The sequence below is a fragment of the Cnephaeus nilssonii genome, assembly GCF_951640355.1.
Source record: "Cnephaeus nilssonii genome assembly, chromosome: 17".
Lineage (NCBI taxonomy): Eukaryota > Metazoa > Chordata > Mammalia > Chiroptera > Vespertilionidae > Cnephaeus > Cnephaeus nilssonii.
The window spans coordinates 12,581,052-12,602,209 of NC_137088.1; the positions used below are offsets into that span (position 1 = coordinate 12,581,052).

Sequence of the window (21,158 nt, forward strand, 5' to 3'; positions counted from 1 at the left end):
TTCCTACCCCAAACTCAAGTCCCAGAGTGAATGTGAAAATAAGGAAACTGGTGTGGAGAGTAACAAGGCCAAATGGAGCTTTGGTGATGTTAAAAATTCTAGCCTCTGAGGACAGAGCCAGCTTCAGGGACGACAGAGAACACTGGCGTAAGGAAATCTGTTGTGTATCTCAGGACTGGGAAGACCTGGGGCCTCTGGGCAGGCTCCTTAACGGCTCTGAGCTTCCTTTTTTCTTTTTCCCTCGGATAAAATCATGCCCACATGCCTGAGTCACTCCGGGCTGTGGGTGGGATTGAATGAGAGTGTAGGTAGCACAGTGTCCAGGGCCTTGCTCCATGAACAGGGTTCCATCCCACTCCCCACTCCAGTCAAACAGCTGGATGTGAGAGGTGCATGGGGTGCCACTGCTACTTTCCACTGCTCATTTTGGACCTTTTTAATATATTCTAGTTCCTTTTCCATATACATGCATATACGGAGAAGGGATTATCTATGTGCAGATAGGAAGTGCAAATATAACTCAAGGATGGCCTCCCATCTTTCACCTGAGGTTATATCATGTTAACATGCTAATTCTCACTCTACCTGACATGAACAGGAACTTAAGTGATAAGGGCATGGGCCCCTAAATTAGGTTCCTATCCTAAAGGGAAACAGTAACATTTAGATACCCTGTCTCCCACATTAGCCCAACCTATAGACCTTTGGAACCAAGAACGATGGTACCTTTACGGGAAGGAAACCCAGATTCCTGCTGTGGTGAGGTGAACAGGGTCACACCCACTCAGACTTACCAGGGCTTGCAGGTTAGGACAGTGAATGGAGAGCTGGATGAGCGTGCTGTCGGTTATCTGGAGAGAGACACACTGGGTTAGTGTGGCTTCTACACCAGAACTTAACACCTGACTCTGGCTTCTGAACATGAGCATCAAGGAGCAAAAGAGAATTAAAGACTCATCTCCAGCACTCAGGCAGGGGGCCTCTCATTCATCAGCAACCTCGTCTGCCCACTGCTGGAGACTCAAAGCTTTCTTCAGTCTCTTGGAGCCTAAGGGGGCCGTGGGTAGGGTTTGGACAAAGGGGGAGTGGGCAAGGAGGGTCCCCCAGGATTGTATGTCATCACTTCATCCTGGACATGCAAGCTTATTTTTCTCTTTTAGTTCTGTGAAAATAAGAATTTAATTTTTTATTTTTTTTTAATGTTTGGCAAAAGATGGAGCAACTTTGAACTTCTGGGCTGTGGCTGGCTGATGACTGAGGGCAGTCCAAAGTTTACACATTCCACTGCCAGGGCCTTCATGCGTTCCCCAGCCCTGACCCTACGCTGGGCAAGGAGGCTGTGAACAACAGCCCATCAGCGTGCCTGGCTACTGAGGGGCAGCCCTACAGGGCATAGGGGGTCCACTCACCAGGACACATTCTTCCAGATCCATCTTCTCGAGGTCATGGCAATTCTGAAAGAGTCCACAGACATCCCTCACCAGGCAGTTGGTGTAAGGGCAGTCCTGGGGGCTTGCCCTGTCAGCCGGCATAAGCAGGTGCCCTTTGAATCCCACCCATTTGGGAATGGGAATAGGGCTGCCCTGGCTGCATCTCCTCGCATCCTGGAAAGGTAGTTGCCCAGTCTTCACAGATGCCAGCGCAGATCAGGTCCTTTGAGGGCCTCAGGTGGGCGCCGAGCCACAGTTTGGGCAGGTGAGGGTGGGGCAGGAGGCGTGTGCCAGCAGCCCCAGGGAAGGGTTACTGGCAGCAGGCCAGGGGTCTGCGTTCGCAGAGGCAGAGCTCAGCCCAGTGAGGGGAAGCGCTGAGAGGCTGAGTCGGTCGGGGTCTGTGTAAGGAAGGCCAATTCCTCCCAGGGAGGAGGCTTCTCTATTGTGGTCCCACCTGACCACGTGCAAGAGGTCTAGACCCGCTACAAATCCCTCTAGGGCCGCCCTAGCTTTCTGACAGCTGGAAAAAAGGCACAACACACCCTGAGGACTCTTCTACTTGGTGCCTGTTTACTTTTGTCCTCACTCCAAAACCACTCCAAGCCACTTTGAATGAGGGAGGTGAATTAGAGTTTGGTTTGGTTTTCTGAAACCTCCGCCTTACCCGAGCTAAGAGTGTAAAGCCTGCATCGGTCAAATGGGAACACCGGGCAGCCTCCAAAATCCTGGGATAAGGAGAAAAAGCAGCGACTGGTCAGCAACAGAAACTCATCCTCTGTGGCGCACACTCGAGTTCCTTCTGCTCCTAGACACACTCTTGCTTCTGGTAACAGCCCTAAGGCTGTAAATGCAGATACTGTCCCCACTGGAAGGACGAGGAGAACAAAGCTTAGGGAGGAATGGGACCTGCCCTGAATCCCAAAGTCCCATCTGAAATTCGGGACGGTAAGTCCAGGAATCTTCCACAGTACAGTACATTGTTGCTGCTGTTGTTTTCAAACATTTTCCCCATATTGTTGTCTTTAAACATCATTAAAATGAACTTTTACTCAACAAAATCATGATAAATACTGCATTTACTGAAATTCTCAGTTACCGTATAGGAAAACTTAAAAATTTATAGCCAGTGAGAGACAGAGTTAATTCTCAACACCCATGCTTAACAGGAGGAATGCATAGATAACATTTTTAAGTTAAATACTCTTATAGCAATAATTTTAACCTCCTTTCTGACCACTTTTAATCCCATAGATTCCTTTTATGCAGAAATATCAAAATATCTAAAATCTTCCCTAATACAACATAAAAAAAATGGGCAAAAGACAAAAATAGAAAACCTTTATACGAGATGTAACTGATACAAGCATGAGAAATCAGTTCCACTAGCAAATAAAAAATAATAAAACAAGCCCGACCAGTGTGGCTCAGTGGTTGGTTGAGCGTCAACCTATGAACCAGTAGGTCACTGTTTGATTCCCGGTTGGGGCATATGCCCAGGTTGCGGGCTCAATCCCCAGTGTGGGGCATACAGGAGGCGGCTGATCAATGATTCTCTCTCATCATTGTTGTTTCTCTCTCTTCCTCTCCTTTCCTCTCTGAAATCAATAAAATATATTTAAAATAATAATTAAACAAGCATCTTTTTTCTGCCTATTGGATAGAGAGGGGCTAAGATTGCTGGTTTTGACGTCAAACTCCACAAGTTCAAACTCTAGTTTTACTTCTTACTCATCATGTGATCCAGGACAAATTATGTGGTTTTCTTTGAGTCTCAATTTCTCCTCTGCAACACATGTGACAATAGTAGTACCTACCTCCTAGAGATGTGGTGAGGATTAAATGAGATAATGCCTAACGCAGAACATTAATAAATGAGATAATGCCTCACGTAGAGTTCAACGGATGTTAACTATGATTAGTATTTTGTTGTCATTATTAAAGACTTAATATTCACTGTATTATGTGGCCAATCAAAAAATAAATCATTTTTTGTTAAAACAAAACTTTTCTTCTGGCTGAGAGATGACAAATAGGGCGATTAGGATTGCCTTGCCCCTCCCGCCTTCTGTCCATTTAGCAGCTGGTTTAGAGGAGAAACTGGTGACACTTGGGAGAGAGGCTGTCATCCTGCTCACGATCAGATCGCTCTGATATCAGTAACAGGATGAGGCAAATCAGGTGGGCCTGTGCGGTCGGTCCATCAAGACATTAAGGTTCCTATTCCCTGGTGGTGGACAGTTTAGCACTACCCCTACATTCCAAAATGAACTGGGTGCCACACTGCCCCGCCCTGACCCATCCGACAACAGCATAACCACTGCCCCCGCCGCCACCACCTGTCCCACCAGCTGGCAAGCCCTTCCCCTCCGACGGAAGCCCTCCTGGCCGGCCCACCACAGTGTGAGCTGCAAGGCAGAAGGCATGCGCACTCACTGAAGTCTCGGGCAGTTCAACGCCAGGGCTGTGAGAGAGGTGTCCGTGAGGTTGCTGCAGCCAGACAGGCAGAGGGCCTGCAGCCGGTGGCAGCCCCTGCAGATCTGCACCACGCCTTCGTCCGTAATGCGCTGGGAACCCAAAACAGGAAGGCAGGTCAGAAGGCACAGGAAACTGAAACGTGGGATCTACTGATGGTCCACTGGTCTAGGTTGCCAGTTACCAGCACTGCAGCCTAGTAATTTAAACAAAATAAAGTGATGTACTCGGCAGACGGGTATTTATGTTATTTCTGCACAGCTTTAAAAATATTATAGCATTACTAATGAAAGCGATATTTTAAAATTCCACTTACCTTCCCAGATTCATTGGATTTTCAGAAAAAAAATCATAAACTTATATTAAAAATCAGATTAAATAAAAAGCTCATGAGACTTGGCTAATTGACATTAATTTTTGGTTGAGTTTCTATAGATTAATGCTTTAGTTGTCTACCATATAAATGCTATGTGTCTATAATGGAAAAATTAAATCACTAAATTATTGATAAGTCAACATTCAAAATATTTATTTAAATATACTAATTTAGGTGGAGCTAAAAATGCATTTGTTATACTAGAGGCCCGGTGCACGAAAATAATGCACGGGGGGGGGGTACCTCAACCTGGCCTGCACCCTCTCACAGTCCAGGACCTCTCGCTCCTTACTGCCCACCTGCTTCCTGCTCCTTAGCGCTGCCATGGAGGCAGGAGAGGCTCCCACCACTGCCACTGCGCTTGCCAGCCACTGGCTGAGCAGCGCTCCTCCTGTGAGAACGCACTGACCACCAGGGGGCAGCTCCGGCGTTGAGCATGTGCCCCCTGGTGGTCAGTGCGCGTCATTCAGCCGTTTGGTTGATTTGCATATTAGGGTTTTATTATATAGGATTTCAAGTCACGGCGAGTGCTAGCCTACATGCAATTCAAGGTCTGACTTTGAACAGTTGCAGGCCCATCGGTCAACGTAAGTCCAGAAGATAGTTTCTCCTTTACCTCCCATTATCAGGGACTCTAGAGATTTATGATTCATGCGCTAAATCCCGAATGCAAGGGACTTCTCGCCTGAGAAACCAGGAGATTAGAAAGCATCCTCCTCAGTTACGGCGTCTCCAAGGGCAGGGGAGAGGAACCGCAGCTTTTCCCGGGCTGGCGCGCTGTTGGAAAGGATGCCCTGCCCTTATTCCTACAGCATTCTCATGTCTGTGTTCCTTTTCATTTACTGAGACAATGTGAGAAGTGTCGTCATCCCCAGGTTATAAACAAATAAAGAAGACGCTGAGGCCTTACCATGAATTGATGAGGCTAGTGACAGCCTTCCTAATATCTTCAATAACCCAAAACCCCGAGCGATATCATTTACAGGGGAAGTGTCAGAGGCTTTGTACGGGCCTTTCTGTTTACAGTGTGGTTTCGTCTTGTGGCAAATGGACAGATCACAGAAGGACACAGGATAAGAGGTCAGGTGTGGCGATCATCCTGCCTGCCTGGGTGCGTCAGGGGGACCCCCAGCAGTTTCTGAGGGAGGACACGAGCGGGAGGGTGCACAGCGGAAAGGCACGCTACTTACTGGGCAGGACTGGAGGTTGAGGCTCACGAGCTCATGGCAGTAATTCTGAATGTGTTTTAGAGCTTCGTCTTCTAACTGGGACGGAGAAAACAAGAGGATGAAACCAGGTGAGAACAGTGGGGCACCAAGGAAAATGCAACAGCAAGGCCCTCATGAAGTGCCCACCCCTAACTGTAGATACTCGGTAGTAAGCGCGGCTGCGTCAGCCTGGTACCTGCGTGCAGCCCCGCAGGAGCAGGGCCTTCAGGCCTCGGCAGCCGCGCACCAGGGCCTCGATGCCATCCTTCGTGATCTGATCACACCACGAGAGGTTCAGGTACTCCAGGTTCCGGCAGCCCTCACTGAGAGAACAAGAAACACAACCACGCATGTGCAGTCTAGCCTGTAGAGAATGCATTACCAACATTGAGTTTAGTAAATCACAAGCAATTCTGGGGAGAGAGGACCCCGGGGACCATTAGAAAGGTGTCACACACCAAGGTGCTTCTCTTGACCACAAACAACAGGTCCTCTTACCTGATCCCCTTTAAGGAGCTGTTGGTAATGGACACGCAGGAGGTCAGATCCAGATGTTTCAGCTTGGCACAGAATCTGCTAAGACTGTAACACGTGCTGAAAACGAGCAGAGGCACTAAAGATATTTTCAACCATGTTTCTCTCCTCTCTGTCTCCCCATAGCCAATTAGTCACCAAACTAATTTTCCCTACTTACCTGTCAGTGATTTTTGTGCACCCATTGAGGTTTAAGTGTTCGATGTTTCGGCAGTTCTGTGCAAAGGTTCTAAAAAGATAACACATTTAAAAACTCCCTGCAAGTTGCTGGGCAGCCACTAGAGGGCGTATATAACCATTCACATTTAGAACAGTGCTCCTCAAACTTAAAATTTTATATTATTGGACAAAGAACACTTAACATGAGATATATTCACTAAACGAAATCTTAAGCGTACAGTATGTTATTGTTGACTAGTGCTCCTCAAACTTTAATGTGCACACAGAAGAGCTTGGGGTTCTTGTCCCTACTGACTCCGAAGTCATGGTTCTCCCACTACACTACACCAGGGGGTGGGGAACGCCCGGCCTGCAGGCTGTATGAGGCCCGCAAAATCATGGGGCCTGGCCCTGCCAAGGCATTGGGGGTGAGTTAATTAAATGTGTGACCAAATATAGCAGGCTGATTTTTAAGCCGATAATTTTGTGTGGCCCCGAATGATGTTATAAATATCCAAATGGCCCCACCCTGCTCTAAGCAAATCACCAGGAAAGAATTTCACAGAAGAAAAGCAGACAATATGCTTGGTGTATTTTCGCTGATGGAAGTGTCAGCTACAACCTGCTGTGGCTGGTGAGTCACTGAGATTCGACTTACTTCAGGGAGGAATCCCCAACACCAATGCAGCCTCGCAAGCTGAGCTTCCGCAGGAACCCACCGCAGCGCTTGGAGATGTTTTCCACCACTCGGCCCTTGAACCAAGAAAGTTGGAGAGAAATTTTGTTTTTCATGTTGTTTATCTAACAATAATAACCTGAAATTTAGGAAGTTCAGAAACTGAATATTAATATTAAAGCGGTTATAAAATAAAATCTTCTCATTTGGTCAGGTTTACTACTCTTAAACAGAGGTATACATATTTCCAGATAAATATACCAGAATCCTGGAATTGTAAGAGGCTTTAAAGAGTATTTTATAGGCAATAAAACTAAGGCACTGGCTCAAGTGGCCGAGCTGGAGTGACACTTCAGTGACACCTCGCATCACTCCTGGCTCGTGCTGCTGCCCTTTCTCCAGTCTTTTTTATTTATTTTATTTTTTTAATTTTTATTGATTTCAGAGAGAAAAGGAGAGGGAGAGATAGGAAAATCAATGTTGAGAATCACTGATCGGCTGCCACCTGCATGTGCCCTATTGGGGATAAAGGCTGCAACCCAGGCATGTGCCCTGACCGGGAATCAAACCGTGACCTCTTAGTTCATAGGTAGATGCCCAACCACTGAGCAACACTGGCTGGGCCCTTTCTCCATTCTTGACGATGAACTAGAATTCTCAGTGGATCTTTCAGATCAACAATTTTTTGTCAATGGCCCCCTCATATTAAATCACAGAAGCAGGTGCTAACGAGGCAGGTGTGAGGCTTTAAGAAGCTAAGTGATAAAACTCAGATAATAAATATGAAAAAAGTAATCTGTTACCAATACAGAGCAAAGTAAAATACAAGCAGAATTTTGGTCTTGATGCATGGAAATATGTTCTAGGTTCCTCACTCTATTCTACCTTTTGCCAAGTTAATATTAAATCTAAATGCAACACAATAAAAACGCAGGAAAGAAGGAGCAGTTCACTTATCTTCTTAAAAAGTCTTTTGTCTGGGAGTGGGGTGGGGGGGTTAAGGGGGGATAAGTACACATATATAATACCTTAATCAATAAAGAAATAAAATAAAAAAAGTCTTTTGTCTAAAGCACAGTTAACTTACCTCTACATCTGTTTGAAAGTTAAAAAGGTCTATTCTTTGCCAATTGCTTCCATCCAGGGCTAAGATGTTCCAAGCCTGGGAGGTGGGAGTAAAGGAGGAGGGATTGGGGTGAAAAAGATACATTTATTGAGACCATTAAAGAAAGTCTTGATTCAACCTGTGTGTTTTCAAGCTTATATTCTTGATATACATTAAGTTTATTATCAAACTAGAGGCCCGGTGCACGAAATCTGTGCACGGAGGGGGGGTTGTCCCTCAGCCCAGCCTGTACCCTCTCCAATCTGGGACCCCTCGAGGGATGTCCGACTGCCCGTTTAGGCCCGATCCCACTGGGGATCGGGCCTAAACGGGCAGTCGGACATCCCTCTCATAATCCAGGACTGCTGGCTCCCAACTGCTCGCCTGCCTGCCTTCCTGATTGGCCCTAACCGCTTCTGCCTGCCAGCCTGATCACCCCCTAACCACTCTGCTGCCAGCCTCATTGATGCCTAACTGCTCCCCTGCCAGCCTGTTTGCCCCCAACTTCCCTCCTCTGCCGGCCTGGTCACCCCTAACTGCCCTCCCCTGCAGGGTTGATCGCCTACAACTGCCCTCCCTTGCAGGCCTGGTCCCTCCCAACTGCCCTCCCCTGCTGGCCATCTTGTGGTAGCCATCTTGTGTCCACATAGGGGCAGGATCTTTGACCACATGGGGGCAGCCATATTGTGTGTTGGAGTGATGGTGAATCTACATGTTACTCTTTTATTAGATAGGATATGGAATTACTAGAGGACAGGTGCATGAAATTCGTGCATGGTGGGGGGGGGGTCCCCTCAGCCCAGCCTGCGCCCTCTCCAATCTGGGACATCCCTCTCACAATCCGGGACTGCTGGCTCCGAACCGCTCGCCTGCCTGCCAGCCTGATCACCCCCTAACCACTCCCCTGCCAGCCTGATTGATGCCTAACTGCTCCCCTGCCAGCCTGATTGCCCCCAACTGCCCTCCCCTGCTGACCTGGTCGCCCCTAACTGCCTTCCCTGCTGGCCTGATCACCCACAACTGCCCTCCCCTGCAGGCCATCTTGTGGAGGCCATCTTATGTGAGGATGTGACAGTCAATTTGCATATTACCTCTTTATTATATAGGATGACAACAGTGTGTTAAATTAAATATAAAAGATGACGTTTTAATTTTTAACTATTTACTTGAACTGAAACTCATCCTCATCCTAATAAAGTTTGAGAGTTACTGATGAAAAATCTGGTTGATAACCTACCTTGGAAATCTGTGCACATCGGCACAAAGTTACTATATCCAAGAAGGAAAATATTCTAGGAAGAAAGGGAAAAACACAAAGAATGAAACAGTGTTAACATTTCAGGATATATCTTTAACTTGAAAGATATGAGCTATCTGGATAGATCATAGTTTTTCTTTCAAGATTCTTCAATTTGCAACACACAAGTATGCTATAATTTTACACACTACTGTGAAATATTAAATGTTTGCATGTTCCCAAGCTGTTTCAGATGCCCTACACACAAATCCCCTTAAAATGGAACTCATTACACTTAATTTCCCTGGCTCTAGGCATGGACATGAGTCAGACTATAAACTTGTTCTATTCAAAGACCAATCTCCCAGGAACTGAGCCTGGTAAGAGCTGAATCCTTCTAATTCTGTGCCCTGCCTCACAGCGCAAACCCCTCTTTTGGTGGAAGATGCCCTAACCAGGCTCAGATGCCTGAGCCTCAAACAACGTGTCCAAGAAAAGTTCGATGATAAAACCTATTTTGGTAGAAAGGTGGAGCTCAAGGTCTATAAGTGACCAGTTTTTTGTGAGCAAAAGCTAAGAAGCCACAGAAGATGGGAAAGATGGGAAAAAGAAAAACAGAGCGAAGCACACAAAAACTGAGTTGACACCAGTAAGCCCCTGGAGGAGGCAGGAGCCGTGCCGGCAGGGGCCTGGGTTGGGTCCTGACATCCTGGCAGTGGAGGGGATGGGTTGCTGAGGACAGCATAGTGACCAACAGCTGTGTGCGCCTCAGTTGTGGGCAGTGACAGTGAAAACAACAGCTTCTCTAGAACACAGGTGCATGGGATGAGGTCAGGGACAGGCATAGGATCTCAGGTCTTAGAGTCCTGGAAGGTAAATACCAGAGTCTGTGTGTGGAAGGGGGCGTTGCTATTTCTATCTCTCTCCCCCCCTCCCTTCCTCTCTCTGAATTAAATAAAAACATATTTATAATAAGATTTAAAAGAAAATGAGGTCATGATAAAGTATTACAAAATACCTAAAGAAATGATCCACCATAAGGGACCGTAAATGGATTAAACATCTATTAGATGAAGCTGAAAAGGTAATTAGAGAACTGGAAAATAGATATGGGAAATTTATATATACTAGTAATTCAGCATAGAAAAATAAAGATATGGAAATATAGGAAAGATTAAGAGACCCAGAAGATGGAATTAGATGACTCAACGTATATATAAAGGAAACTATAGACAAGGAATATAGAGAAAATGTAGGAGGGATAATGTTTGAAGCAAAGTAGCTAAAATATTTTTAGAATAGATTAAAGGGAATTTCATGAGGCCAATATTACCTAATACCAAACTGAATGCGGGTGTTATAAAAAAGTTAAATTATAGGCCGGTATTTGCCTTGAAGTAGGTAGAACAGGAGACAGCTGATTAGTGATTCTCTCACTCTTTCAACAAATTGCTGCTGTTTTCAGGAGTTCTCTGAGCTTCCTGAATCTATGGTTTGAGACAGTATGGTTTGGTGCCTATCACTAAATTTGAAAACTTCGCGGTTTTGCGTCAAATATTTCTTCTGGGATTGCCATTGTGTGCATGTTACATCTCTTATAGTTGTCCCACAGTTCATCTTTTGAGATAGCATAAGGTTTATTCCTTAGTTCTATTAATATGAATTACATTGATTTAAAATGTTAAATCAGTGTTAGACTTGACCATGATATGTTAAATATATATCGCTGGATTTGATTTAGGATTTCTGCATCATGCTCACAAGAGAGACTGGTCTGTAGATTTCCTTTCTTGTAGTTATTGGTAAGTTTCTGGATTAGAAGACTTAATATTATAAAGATTTCAATTCTCCCTAAGTTCCTATAAACTCAGTGAAATCCCATTAAAAATTTAATCAACTTTTCTTGTGGAAATTGATATGCTGATTTTAAACGTAAGTGGAAATTCAAAGAACCAAGAAGGTAATCTTGATGAATAAGAACAAGGTTGAAGGACTTACATTACCAGACATCAAGACTTGTTATAAAGCTTCATAAATCTAAAATGGTCTTATTAAGGTGGACAGACAGACCAATGGAACCGAATACAAAGTCCAGAAGTACATCCACTCTATATGCCCCTGTACATATGTATTGATAACCAAGTTGCCATTGCAGTGCTTAAAAAAAAAATATTGATTTGAGAGAGAGAGAGAGACAGACAGACAGACACACCGGTTTGCATTCGTTGGTTGATTCCCCTGACTGGAGGTTGAACCCACAACTTTGGTGAATCAGGACACTCTAACCAGCTTGGCCAGGACCTGCCATGCTTTTCTAGTTAAGGGTGAAGTTACCACAATTGAGGTAGGAAGGAATTTCCGGGGGGGGGGGGGGGGATGCTTTCAAGGGCCAGACCTCAATCTCCCACCACTCTAACTCCTCTGTCACTCTTTCTATTGCCAGTGTCTCAGGCTCTGTCAGTCAGGGCATTTATTTCATTCATTGACACATGACTCAGGAACTTGGCTTAGGCTGCAGTTTGCCAGTTTGGAGTCCTAGCATGCATATGAACGCGTGCAAACTCAACCACAGAGAATCGTGGGGGTGTTGGGGAGATGGCAAACAGCCACCTATAAATTCTTCAAAATTCTTCAGAGAAACAATCAGTGGTGAGGTGAAAATCTGTGGGCTCGAGGAAGAACAGTAATAAAGCACCAGCTGTACCCTAAGGCAATGCACCCACAAGCAGCACCACAGCCTCATCTCCTTTCTCACGGTAGCATTGAAGTCAGAGCCACTGACAGTCTGCTAACCACTCCAGTTATGAGTACACAGAGATTATTTCTTTCTTGAACTATGTTTTTACTTTTTTATCTTACTATAATCATTGCTTTTCCTTGTGTTTTCATGCTAGCCCAATTACAAGGTTACAGAATCCAGAAGTCAGGTGCTCCTTTTCTTTGATAACAATTAACAGTGTAATATAGCGTGTCTCAAAAAACATATAGACACACACTTTCAATAATTATAAAAGGCAGTGTTTATTAAGATACATTTCATTTTCAAAACTGAGCATCAGCTGTTAAAGTGTGTATACATTTTTTGGGACACCCTGTACATAGAATGCTCTACAGGGTAGAATACCAACTATCCTTCACTTCCATTACTGTAGCAAAAAACAACAGAAGCAACAAAACACTAGGTACATGAGCTATTTGATTAGACATATGACTTATAGTGCTGAATAATCTGTTCAACTACAAGTTTTTGCTTACAAAGAAGGAAGAACAGGAAAGATCCAAGATGGCGGCGTAGATAAACATCTGGGCTGCTGCTGTCCACAACAATTTCCAAAACTACAACTAAAAGACAGAACGTCTCTCACCCAGAACCACGGGAAAGCTAGCTGAGCGGAACCTCTGCAACTAGACCGAAAAGAGAGGGGAGCAAGCAGGGCACAAACGCTGAAAAACTGAGGTACAGGGGAGCGCACGGGTGATACGAGCTGGCGGCGGAGCCCAGCTGGAGGTAGGCGTTGCTTTCTTCAATCCGAAGAGAGACAAGCCCCCAATCTCTCTGAAATCCAGTTTCTGGGGAGAGACTGGGCTGTCTGCCATCGGGTCGGAGTGAGGGTGGCTACTAGCAGAGCTGCGTGGAGGTAGAATTGTTGGCTGCGCCGGGGCGCGAGACGGCGGGGACGCGGTCAGAGGCGAGGGAACGCAGTCGGAGGTGGCTCATTGCCAGTCATTGCTGTTTGCCACACCCTAGCCTAGTGACGCCCTGAGACTCCGCCCCGCACAATCTACAAACACACCCAAGCTCCTAGCAGCGGCTTTTTCATATGAATGGCCTTCTCTATTGCAGTTTAAACTAGTAAACTTGCAACCCGGTACAGACAGCTCCAAGGCCTCCAAGCTCTAAGCAGGGAGGAGAAGAAGGCAGTTCTCGCTGTAGCTCCTGCAGGGTAGCCTCAGACAGCAGCTGAACTGCACCCCATTGGAGATCCAGAAGCCAATGCACCTAGTGGTCAGTGTGAGACACCAGATTTCAACTCCTCACATCCATAAGTGACACATTCGGGAGGCGGACTCAGTGAGCACCAAAGCCCCACTAAAACAAGCCCTGTACCATAAGCATGTCTCCAGCGCAGCAGCGCTTCCATTATAGACAGAGCAGGTCCTCACAGCCAATTGGCCTGGAGGTCAATTCCTCCCAGTGCACCAACAGCAATCAAGGCTTTTAACTACACCAAGACTTTCCAATCAGCCCACAAAGGGGTGTACCAAGAGCGACCACCTAGGGTGATTGGGGAAGCTGAGCTACTAGCCCCTATAGGTCACTGACCACACAAAGCCACTCCATCAACACAGGGAGGCAGCCAAAATGCGGAGACACCAAAGTATGTTACGAATAGAAGAGATGGAGGAAAGTAAACTAATGGATGACACAGTGTTCAAACCACATTTATAAGGTTACTCAAGAATCTTCTAAAAACCACTGAGAAACTTGAAGAGACCTTCAAAGACCTAAATGAGTATACCAAAAAAATGGAAAAGGACCAGTCAGAAATTATGCATACACTGTCTAAAATAAAGAATATACAGAAACTCAACTGTAGATCACCGTACCCGAAGAGTCAAACCAAAGATCTGGATGAGGAAGCAAAAAACACGCAACCAGAGAGGCAGAAAGAAAGAAGAATCCAAAAGTGTGAGGATAGCATAAGGAGCCTCTGGGACAGCTTTAAGCATACCAACATCTGAATTTTTGGGGTGCCAGAAGAAGAGAGAGAGCAAGATACTAAAAAACAATTTGAAGAAATAATGACCGAAAACTTCCCCCACCTGGTGAAAGAAATAGACTTAAAAGTTCAGGAAGCGCACAGAACCCCAAACAAGAGGAATCCAAAGAGGACCACACCAAGACACATCATAATTAAAATGCCAAGGGCAAAAGACAAAGAGAGAATCTTGAAAGCAGCAAGAGAAAAACAGTTAGTTACCTACAAGTGAGTACCCATACGACTGTCAGCTGATTTCTCAACAGAAACTATGCAGGCCAGACGGGAGTGGCAAGAAATATTCAAAGTGATGAACAGCAAGAACCTACAATCAAGATTACTCTACCCAGCAAAGCTATCATTCAGAATTGAAGGTCAGACGAAGAGCTTCACAGACAAGAAAAAGTTAAAGGAGTTCATCACCACCAAACCAGGATTACATGAAATGCTGAAGGGTATTCTTTAAGAAGAGGAAGAAGAAAAAAAAGGTAAAGGTAAAAATTATGAACAACAAAAAGACATCAAATACATACCTACCAACAAGTGAATCTAAAAATCAAGTGAATAAAAAATCTGAAGAACAGAATGGACTGGTGAATATAATAGAATCAGGGACATAGAAAGGGAGGGGATGGACAATTATCAGGGGAAAGGGGGCCTGAAGGGTGCAGGAACAGATTGGACAAAAATCTTACACCTATGGATGAAGACAGTGGCGGGAGGTAAGGGCATAGGGTGGGGTGGGGAATCAGGTGGAGGGGAGCAATGGGGGGGGGTGGGGAGAGGAACACCTGTAATAATCTGAACAATAAAGATTTATTAAAAAAAAAAAAAGAAGAAGGAAGAACATGAGAGTCAAAGTCAATAGGCCTTGAAGCCTCAGACCCACACAGACCCTTCATACTCCAAAGCTCACGTTTTTAACAACTGTGGAATCTTAACTCATTCAACCTTTGAGCCTCAGATTTTTCACCTATAAAATGAAGGTGATTAAAACTGTTTTACCTACTTCAAGAGATTATTTTGAGTATCAAGTGATGTTTTTGAAATTGCTACAGTGTACTCAAGAAACATTCCCCCCCAAAAAAAATAATCATCAGGAACAAATGTTAGACTGAAGGGGTGATACACACTGAGAACAATTTCTTAAAATAAATAGAAATATCAACAGTGTCTCTCAACTGGAAGCAGAACCTTAACAGAACCTTAGGAAAGTGTGGAGAACTTTATCACATGCACATCACTGGTTCTGCTGTAGGATAAGAATGGCAATAAGCCCCAGAATATGATTACCTTGGGTCAGCTAGGATAACCAAGAGTGATGCCAGGCCCTGCCCACACTCTTCAGAGAACTGCCTACTTAGAGTATCCCCAAAGACAGTGGTCGGCAAACTCATTAGTCAACAGAGCGGCAAACCGCGGCTCGCGAGCCGCAGTTCGCCAACCACTGCCCTAAGATAAAAACATTAGGCTCAGTTCTTTTGTGCAAATGACTGGTCTTGGAAGTGTGGATACAGAAAATAATTTTTTTCGTAAAGCCCACAAAGCCTGTGTTCATACACCAAGGTACATTAGTGAAAACAATTGTTCTTTAAGCAAATGTTAAATTTGTCTTGTATTGGTTTAGTGATTTTATATATAAAAGAAAACCTTAAGTTCCATGAGTCTTCTTTTAAGCGCATCTCCAAAGAACTCAACTGTGAGAGAAACGTGTACATAAACTTGAACTGCTGAGATGAGCAGATTCTGAAACGAAACCACCACGTTTTCTCCCTATAGTCTAACCCCATCAGAACTACATGAGGCAAAGGCTCCGATTTTCCGGAAGGAAATCAGATGGAACCTCATGTGAACTCTCACATAACAGTAATGATGAGCCTGCACTAAGAGTTTACCACTTCAGAAATGTTTCCACAAGCAGGCCACTATTTACACTTGTTATCTGAATGTGAGAGCTGAAGTATGTTAGAGGGAGATTTACCTTTTCTCTATGCATCCTTTTACTGTGTCACTTGCTAAAATGATCAAGCACTTTAATTTAAAATCTAATAAAGAAAAGATTAAAGAAAGAAAATGACTCCAGAAGAGCAAAACTAGCCTCACATGAATGGGCAGTCTCTCTTTGGTTTGGACCCTCGTATTTTTAAGGGAAGTCAAAGCTAAGTTAATTAGTTCATTATTAAAATTGTAATCATTACATTTTCTGATAAAGAATAGACAGTTTATGGCTTGGTTCCAATTATCCTCTTACTAATTCATGAATCAAGGTTTCATCATAAATACTGAGCACTAAATAGTAATTAAAACACACCCTGAAAGGAAATCAGCCAGCTTCTGACTAAATTTATTTAAAAGGCATTTTAACAACAAGAGTCCAGTCAAAGGAAAGAGCAATGACTTCGTGCAAATGCAGGAGGCTGGAACAATGATGACTCCACTTCTGCCTTAATGCTAGTGATATTAAAGTATCCATAATCAAGTTCCTAGAGGACGAAAGATTTAATTTTTAAAATAGAAATGGATTGATGGGAAGGTGAAATTTTCCAGTTAGACAACTGCAGCATGGAGCTGGAGAGGAGAGATCAGCAAAGTCAACAATGGACAGGAAATCCAGATAGACTGTATTAAGACTGAATCAAATTACAACAAAGGATGAAGAAAGTAACTCTGAAGTTTAATAAAAGCCCTTTTTAAAAATATGTATTATATGTATGTGTATGTGTGTGTGTGTGTGTGTGTGTGTATCCTACCTAATAAAATGGTAATATGTAAATTACCATCACTCCGCTACGCCCACGATTGGGCCAGGGGGAGCCGCAGGGGGCGGGACTTGCGGTGGCCGGGGTAGCCGATTGGGCCAGCGTCTGTGCCATGGCTGTGCTGCAGAACAGAAGGGGCCTCTGGGGCAGCGAGCTCACGTCCCACCGTGGACCATCAAAAGCGGGAGAGCTGGGTGCCTGTCTACTCCAGCACCAGGCCTTTCGGAAGCCGCCGCCGAGCCGGAGGCTTCTGAAAGGCCTGGTGCACCAGCGGACAGGCACCCAGCTCCCCCGCGATCGAAAGCGAAAGCGTGGGAGCTGGATGCCTGTCCGCTCCGGCACCAGGCCTTTCGGAAGCCGCCGCCGAGCCGGAGGCTTCCGAAAGGCCTGGTGCACCAGCAGACAGGCACCCAGCTCCCCCGCGATCAAAAGCGAAAGCGTGTAGGGGACCCTACACGTGCATGATTCAATCATGCACTGGGCCTCTAGTATATATATATATATATATATATATATATATGTGTGTGTGTGTGTGTGTGTGTGTGTGTATATATGTATGTATATGTGTGTGTGTGTGTGTGTGTGTGTAATTGATTTCATAGAGGAAGGGGGAGAGAGAGAGAAACATCGATGATTAGAGAGAATCATTGACTGGCTGCTTCCTGCATGCCCCCTACTGGGCATCGAGCCCCCAACCCGGGCATGTGCCCTTGACCAGAATCAAACCCAGGACCCTTCAATCCGCAGGCCGATGCTCTATCCACTGAGCAAAACCAGCTAGAGCTTAATAAAAGTCCTTTGAGAAATAAACAGTGAACACAGTAAGAGGCTGGAGCACAGCACATGGGAACAGTTCTGAATGAGAAATGGGAACAAAATATTCATGAAGATGAGGGACACCTGACCCTACAGGAGAGCCCAGGGGAGATGCAGCACCAAGAGGACCAGCCACAGGGACAAAACCCAGTAATCAGAAGGCATCAAGGGGAAAAATAAAATGCAGCAGATCCTCTTCGTACCTTTCAGACGTTTCACAATGGTTTTAGTTGGAATATTTGATCCATACAAAAGACTACATGACACTCTGTAGTCCCGAGTAATAAAACTGCAGGAGTCACCACTCAAATTTGAAAACTAGACCATTCCCCGCATCACTGCACCTACTTTGTGTCCCTCCCTTGTTTCTTTCTCCACCTCTCAACCAGTCAATGCCCATGTGATTTGTTCCTTGTGCTTAACAGTTTTATCACAATGTATACATTCCTAAGCAGTATACCAGGTAGTTTTGTGCTTGATTTTTAATCTTATAAAAACAATACATGCTGTACATAGACTTTTGCAGCTGGCTTTTTTCCACTCAGCATTATAACTAAGTTTTGTCCATGCCATTTTGTGAGATTGCAGTCCATTTCTCTACACATTTATAATTCACATCACACATTATGCATCACATTACATTTCTCATATTCCACATACGTTAATGAATATGTGGTTGTTTCCATTATCTTTGGTATTACAAATAGTGTTCTGATGAACATTTTTCTATATGTCACCAGGTGTACATCTACAGGAGCTTCCTTAGAGCATACCCAGAAGTGGCAACGCTCAGTCACAGAATGTGCCAATGTTCAACTTCCCGGGATGACAATTGTTTCCTGGATACACACCTACACTTCATTCCCCCGCTTCCCCTGCAGGTACGTGAGGCACATAACTGAGAGCCAGCCATGGGAAGTGAGCTGGCTGGTGGGAAGCTGTGGTTGAAGACAGCAGAGCTTCCTTCAGCCCGGTCCCCAATAACTGCAGAGAGCAACTGACAGCTCATCTATCAGGTGAGCAATAAGTACACTTGTGTTGTATTAAAGACATTAGATGTATATTAGATGTGTATGCCACATGAGCCTACTGTAACTATACTAATACAGAGATACCTTGAGTGGGGTGCTTCTAGAACAAAAGTCTAAAATATGTCACATCTGCCTAGTGGCTGACAGCACAGGAAACCTGTATCAGAGCTGGAAATATGAATACTTATCTCCCAGAAAGAAGCTTGTATACTTATACCTAAGAAGTTGATTGATTGATTGATTTTGCTGCTTTTAAGATTCCTTGTCTTTAACTTTTGACACCTTAATTATAATATGCCTTGGTGTGGGTTTCTTTGGGTTCATATTATTTGGAACTCTCTGGGCTTCCTGGATCTGGATTTCCTTTTCCTTCCCCAGGTTAGGGGATTTTTTACTCTGTTATGGAACATAAAACCCAGGACTAACACCAGAAATTGTAAAATGCTTAAGAGGGAAAGAAGATGGCCTTGAACTTAGGAAAAGCTTTAGGTTCAACTAGGTGAAGAAAACATAAGCAAAAGAGAGAGACTATCAACAGGTAGAAAGAATATGGGAGAGAGCAAGTTAGAAAATGACACTTTCAGGGACTGGAAATAAATCAGTTGCCAGGATATGCAAGGAAGTTGGAAAAGAGTGAGAGATGAGATAGAGTAAGAGTTAAGAAGTTAATAGTTCTGGGAGAATAATTCAAGCCATAACAATTTAGAAAATCGTAATAATAATCATAGCTTTAATAAAAATATTAGCTTTAATCATTAAAACCCCAAATTGCCCTCTTATAAAGAGTATTAAATTGGGACACTATATAGAAAATTGGATAAAGACAAAATACAGAAAATTCAGTAATATTTAAAACAAGAAAAAAAGGGGGGGGGGAGGAACTACAAATCAATAATAACCCAATAGGCAAAGGAAAATACATGTGAACATATAGACAGATGCTCAACATTACTAGAATTCAGGAAAATTCAAATCAAGAGAACAATGAGATGCTATTCTACACTTCAGACATGTAACAACACTAAATGTTGGAAAGGATGACACATCTTATCAATGCAAACTGGTAAGACCACTTTAGAAATACAATTTAATATTACTACATGAAGTTAAATATTTGTATAACCTATGACCCTCAGCAATTCTACTACTAGAGAAGCTTGTATATTTGTACCAGAGACATCTGCAAGGATGTTGGCAGGAGCCAAACAAAGCAACATGGATCACTGTAACATAATTTTGAGTGAAAACCATGTTTCAGAAGATACACTTTTTTTAAATAAAGTTAAGCATAAGTAAACATATTGTAAGTTCCTGATAATATGAATATGATGGTGAGGAGAGAGAAAGGGCAATGGATGGATCAATGATGAACTGCATCATTAACCAAGAATTAGAAGGAATCCAATTCTGTAATCCAATTTAACTAGTTTTTTAAAAAGTTGCAGTAATCATCCCTGTATATACATCTTTGCTAATACATCTGCTGTTAGCAAATTCCTAGAAATGGAATTTGTGAAGATGTACATTTAGCACTTAGAATTTTCCCCCAGTGGCCCCCACAGAACAGTTACATATATATTCCCACCTCTAAAGTGCCTGAAGTATCTGTCTCCTACCTCTTTGCCAAAACCTGGTATCATCAAACTACGTTTTTTTACCAGTTAGATAAGCAATACTCATTATTTTGATTTAGACTTTATACTTAAATATGGGCCTGACTGAGCATCTTTTTATCGGCCATTTTATTTCTTCCTTTGTTCATACTTCTTCAAACGCTTTTTCTAAGAGTTAATCTACTTTTAATAATAGTATACAGAGGTAATAAAAAGAATGGGCCTTTAAGCTTCTGTATCTGATTCAACACATTAATTCAGTCTTGTATTGGCTTTATGCAAGGCAAATACAACTATGAAAATGAATGAACAACAAAAAACCTCTTTAACAAAAAAGAAAAATCTGCATAGATGCTCAAACTCGAAATTGCGGATACCCCCCAAAAAAGCAGCTTAGGTACGATTTTCAGCTGTCTTGGAATGTATATAAGGTGTCACAGACAGCAGGAGGTGGAGGCACCAGTCCTTGAAAAAGTCCATGGAGTGCTGAAACCAACCAGCAGGCAAGGACACCCACTCATGATGCCCCAAACAGGAATGAGTCCTTCACCGCACTGCTCCCCAAGATCCCAAAATTACACATAAGCACTGGGCTGTAACTTAATGATTGCAACAAAAGCCACAATTATTTTTGCCCATAGAATTGGCTCCTAAATTTTAGAAAAGGAAAATTTGGAAATTTATGCGCCAGTCATTTTATAATTTTCTCTGGCAAACTACTAAACTGGCAAATTAGATGTAATTGTGTAGTTGATTTCATTTGCTCAGAATTATTAGGCTCAGCAATCCTCTTTGGGGCAATCAAACCTTCCTTCCTCAAGCCAACAAACACTATTAGTGCTTAATTATGTCATGTATCCACATACATTTAAAAAGGGAAGGAAATGACATAAAAAATGGTGATTTAAGTTTTTAAAAATGTCTCTAAAAAGAGATTTCATTATTGTACCTAACAAGAGCTTTGTGTTTTTAGAATGTTTAA

General features: G+C 43.7%; 1 protein-coding gene across 4 annotated transcripts in view; it reads right to left on the reverse strand.

Annotated features, from left to right (window-relative positions):
- The window catches only part of FBXL2 (F-box and leucine rich repeat protein 2), a 36,680-nt gene that overhangs the window by 4,890 nt on the left and 10,632 nt on the right, over positions 1-21,158 (reverse strand). For 2 of the 4 annotated variants that reach the window (XM_079794762.1, XM_079794761.1), the window contains exons 3-13: positions 9,198-9,252; positions 7,943-8,017; positions 6,838-6,932; positions 6,181-6,249; positions 5,985-6,080; positions 5,683-5,809; positions 5,469-5,543; positions 3,864-3,994; positions 2,095-2,155; positions 1,410-1,454; positions 795-851 (exon numbers count right to left, since the gene is read on the reverse strand). In XM_079794762.1, the coding sequence (XP_079650888.1) occupies positions 795-851; positions 1,410-1,454; positions 2,095-2,155; positions 3,864-3,994; positions 5,469-5,543; positions 5,683-5,809; positions 5,985-6,080; positions 6,181-6,249; positions 6,838-6,932; positions 7,943-8,017; positions 9,198-9,252 (886 nt within the window). Of the gene's footprint in view, positions 1-794; positions 852-1,409; positions 1,455-2,094; positions 2,156-3,863; positions 3,995-5,468; positions 5,544-5,682; positions 5,810-5,984; positions 6,100-6,180; positions 6,250-6,837; positions 6,933-7,942; positions 8,018-9,197; positions 9,253-21,158 lie in introns of those variants that run through there. The other 2 variants (XM_079794764.1, XM_079794763.1) reach the window with 1 other exon arrangement.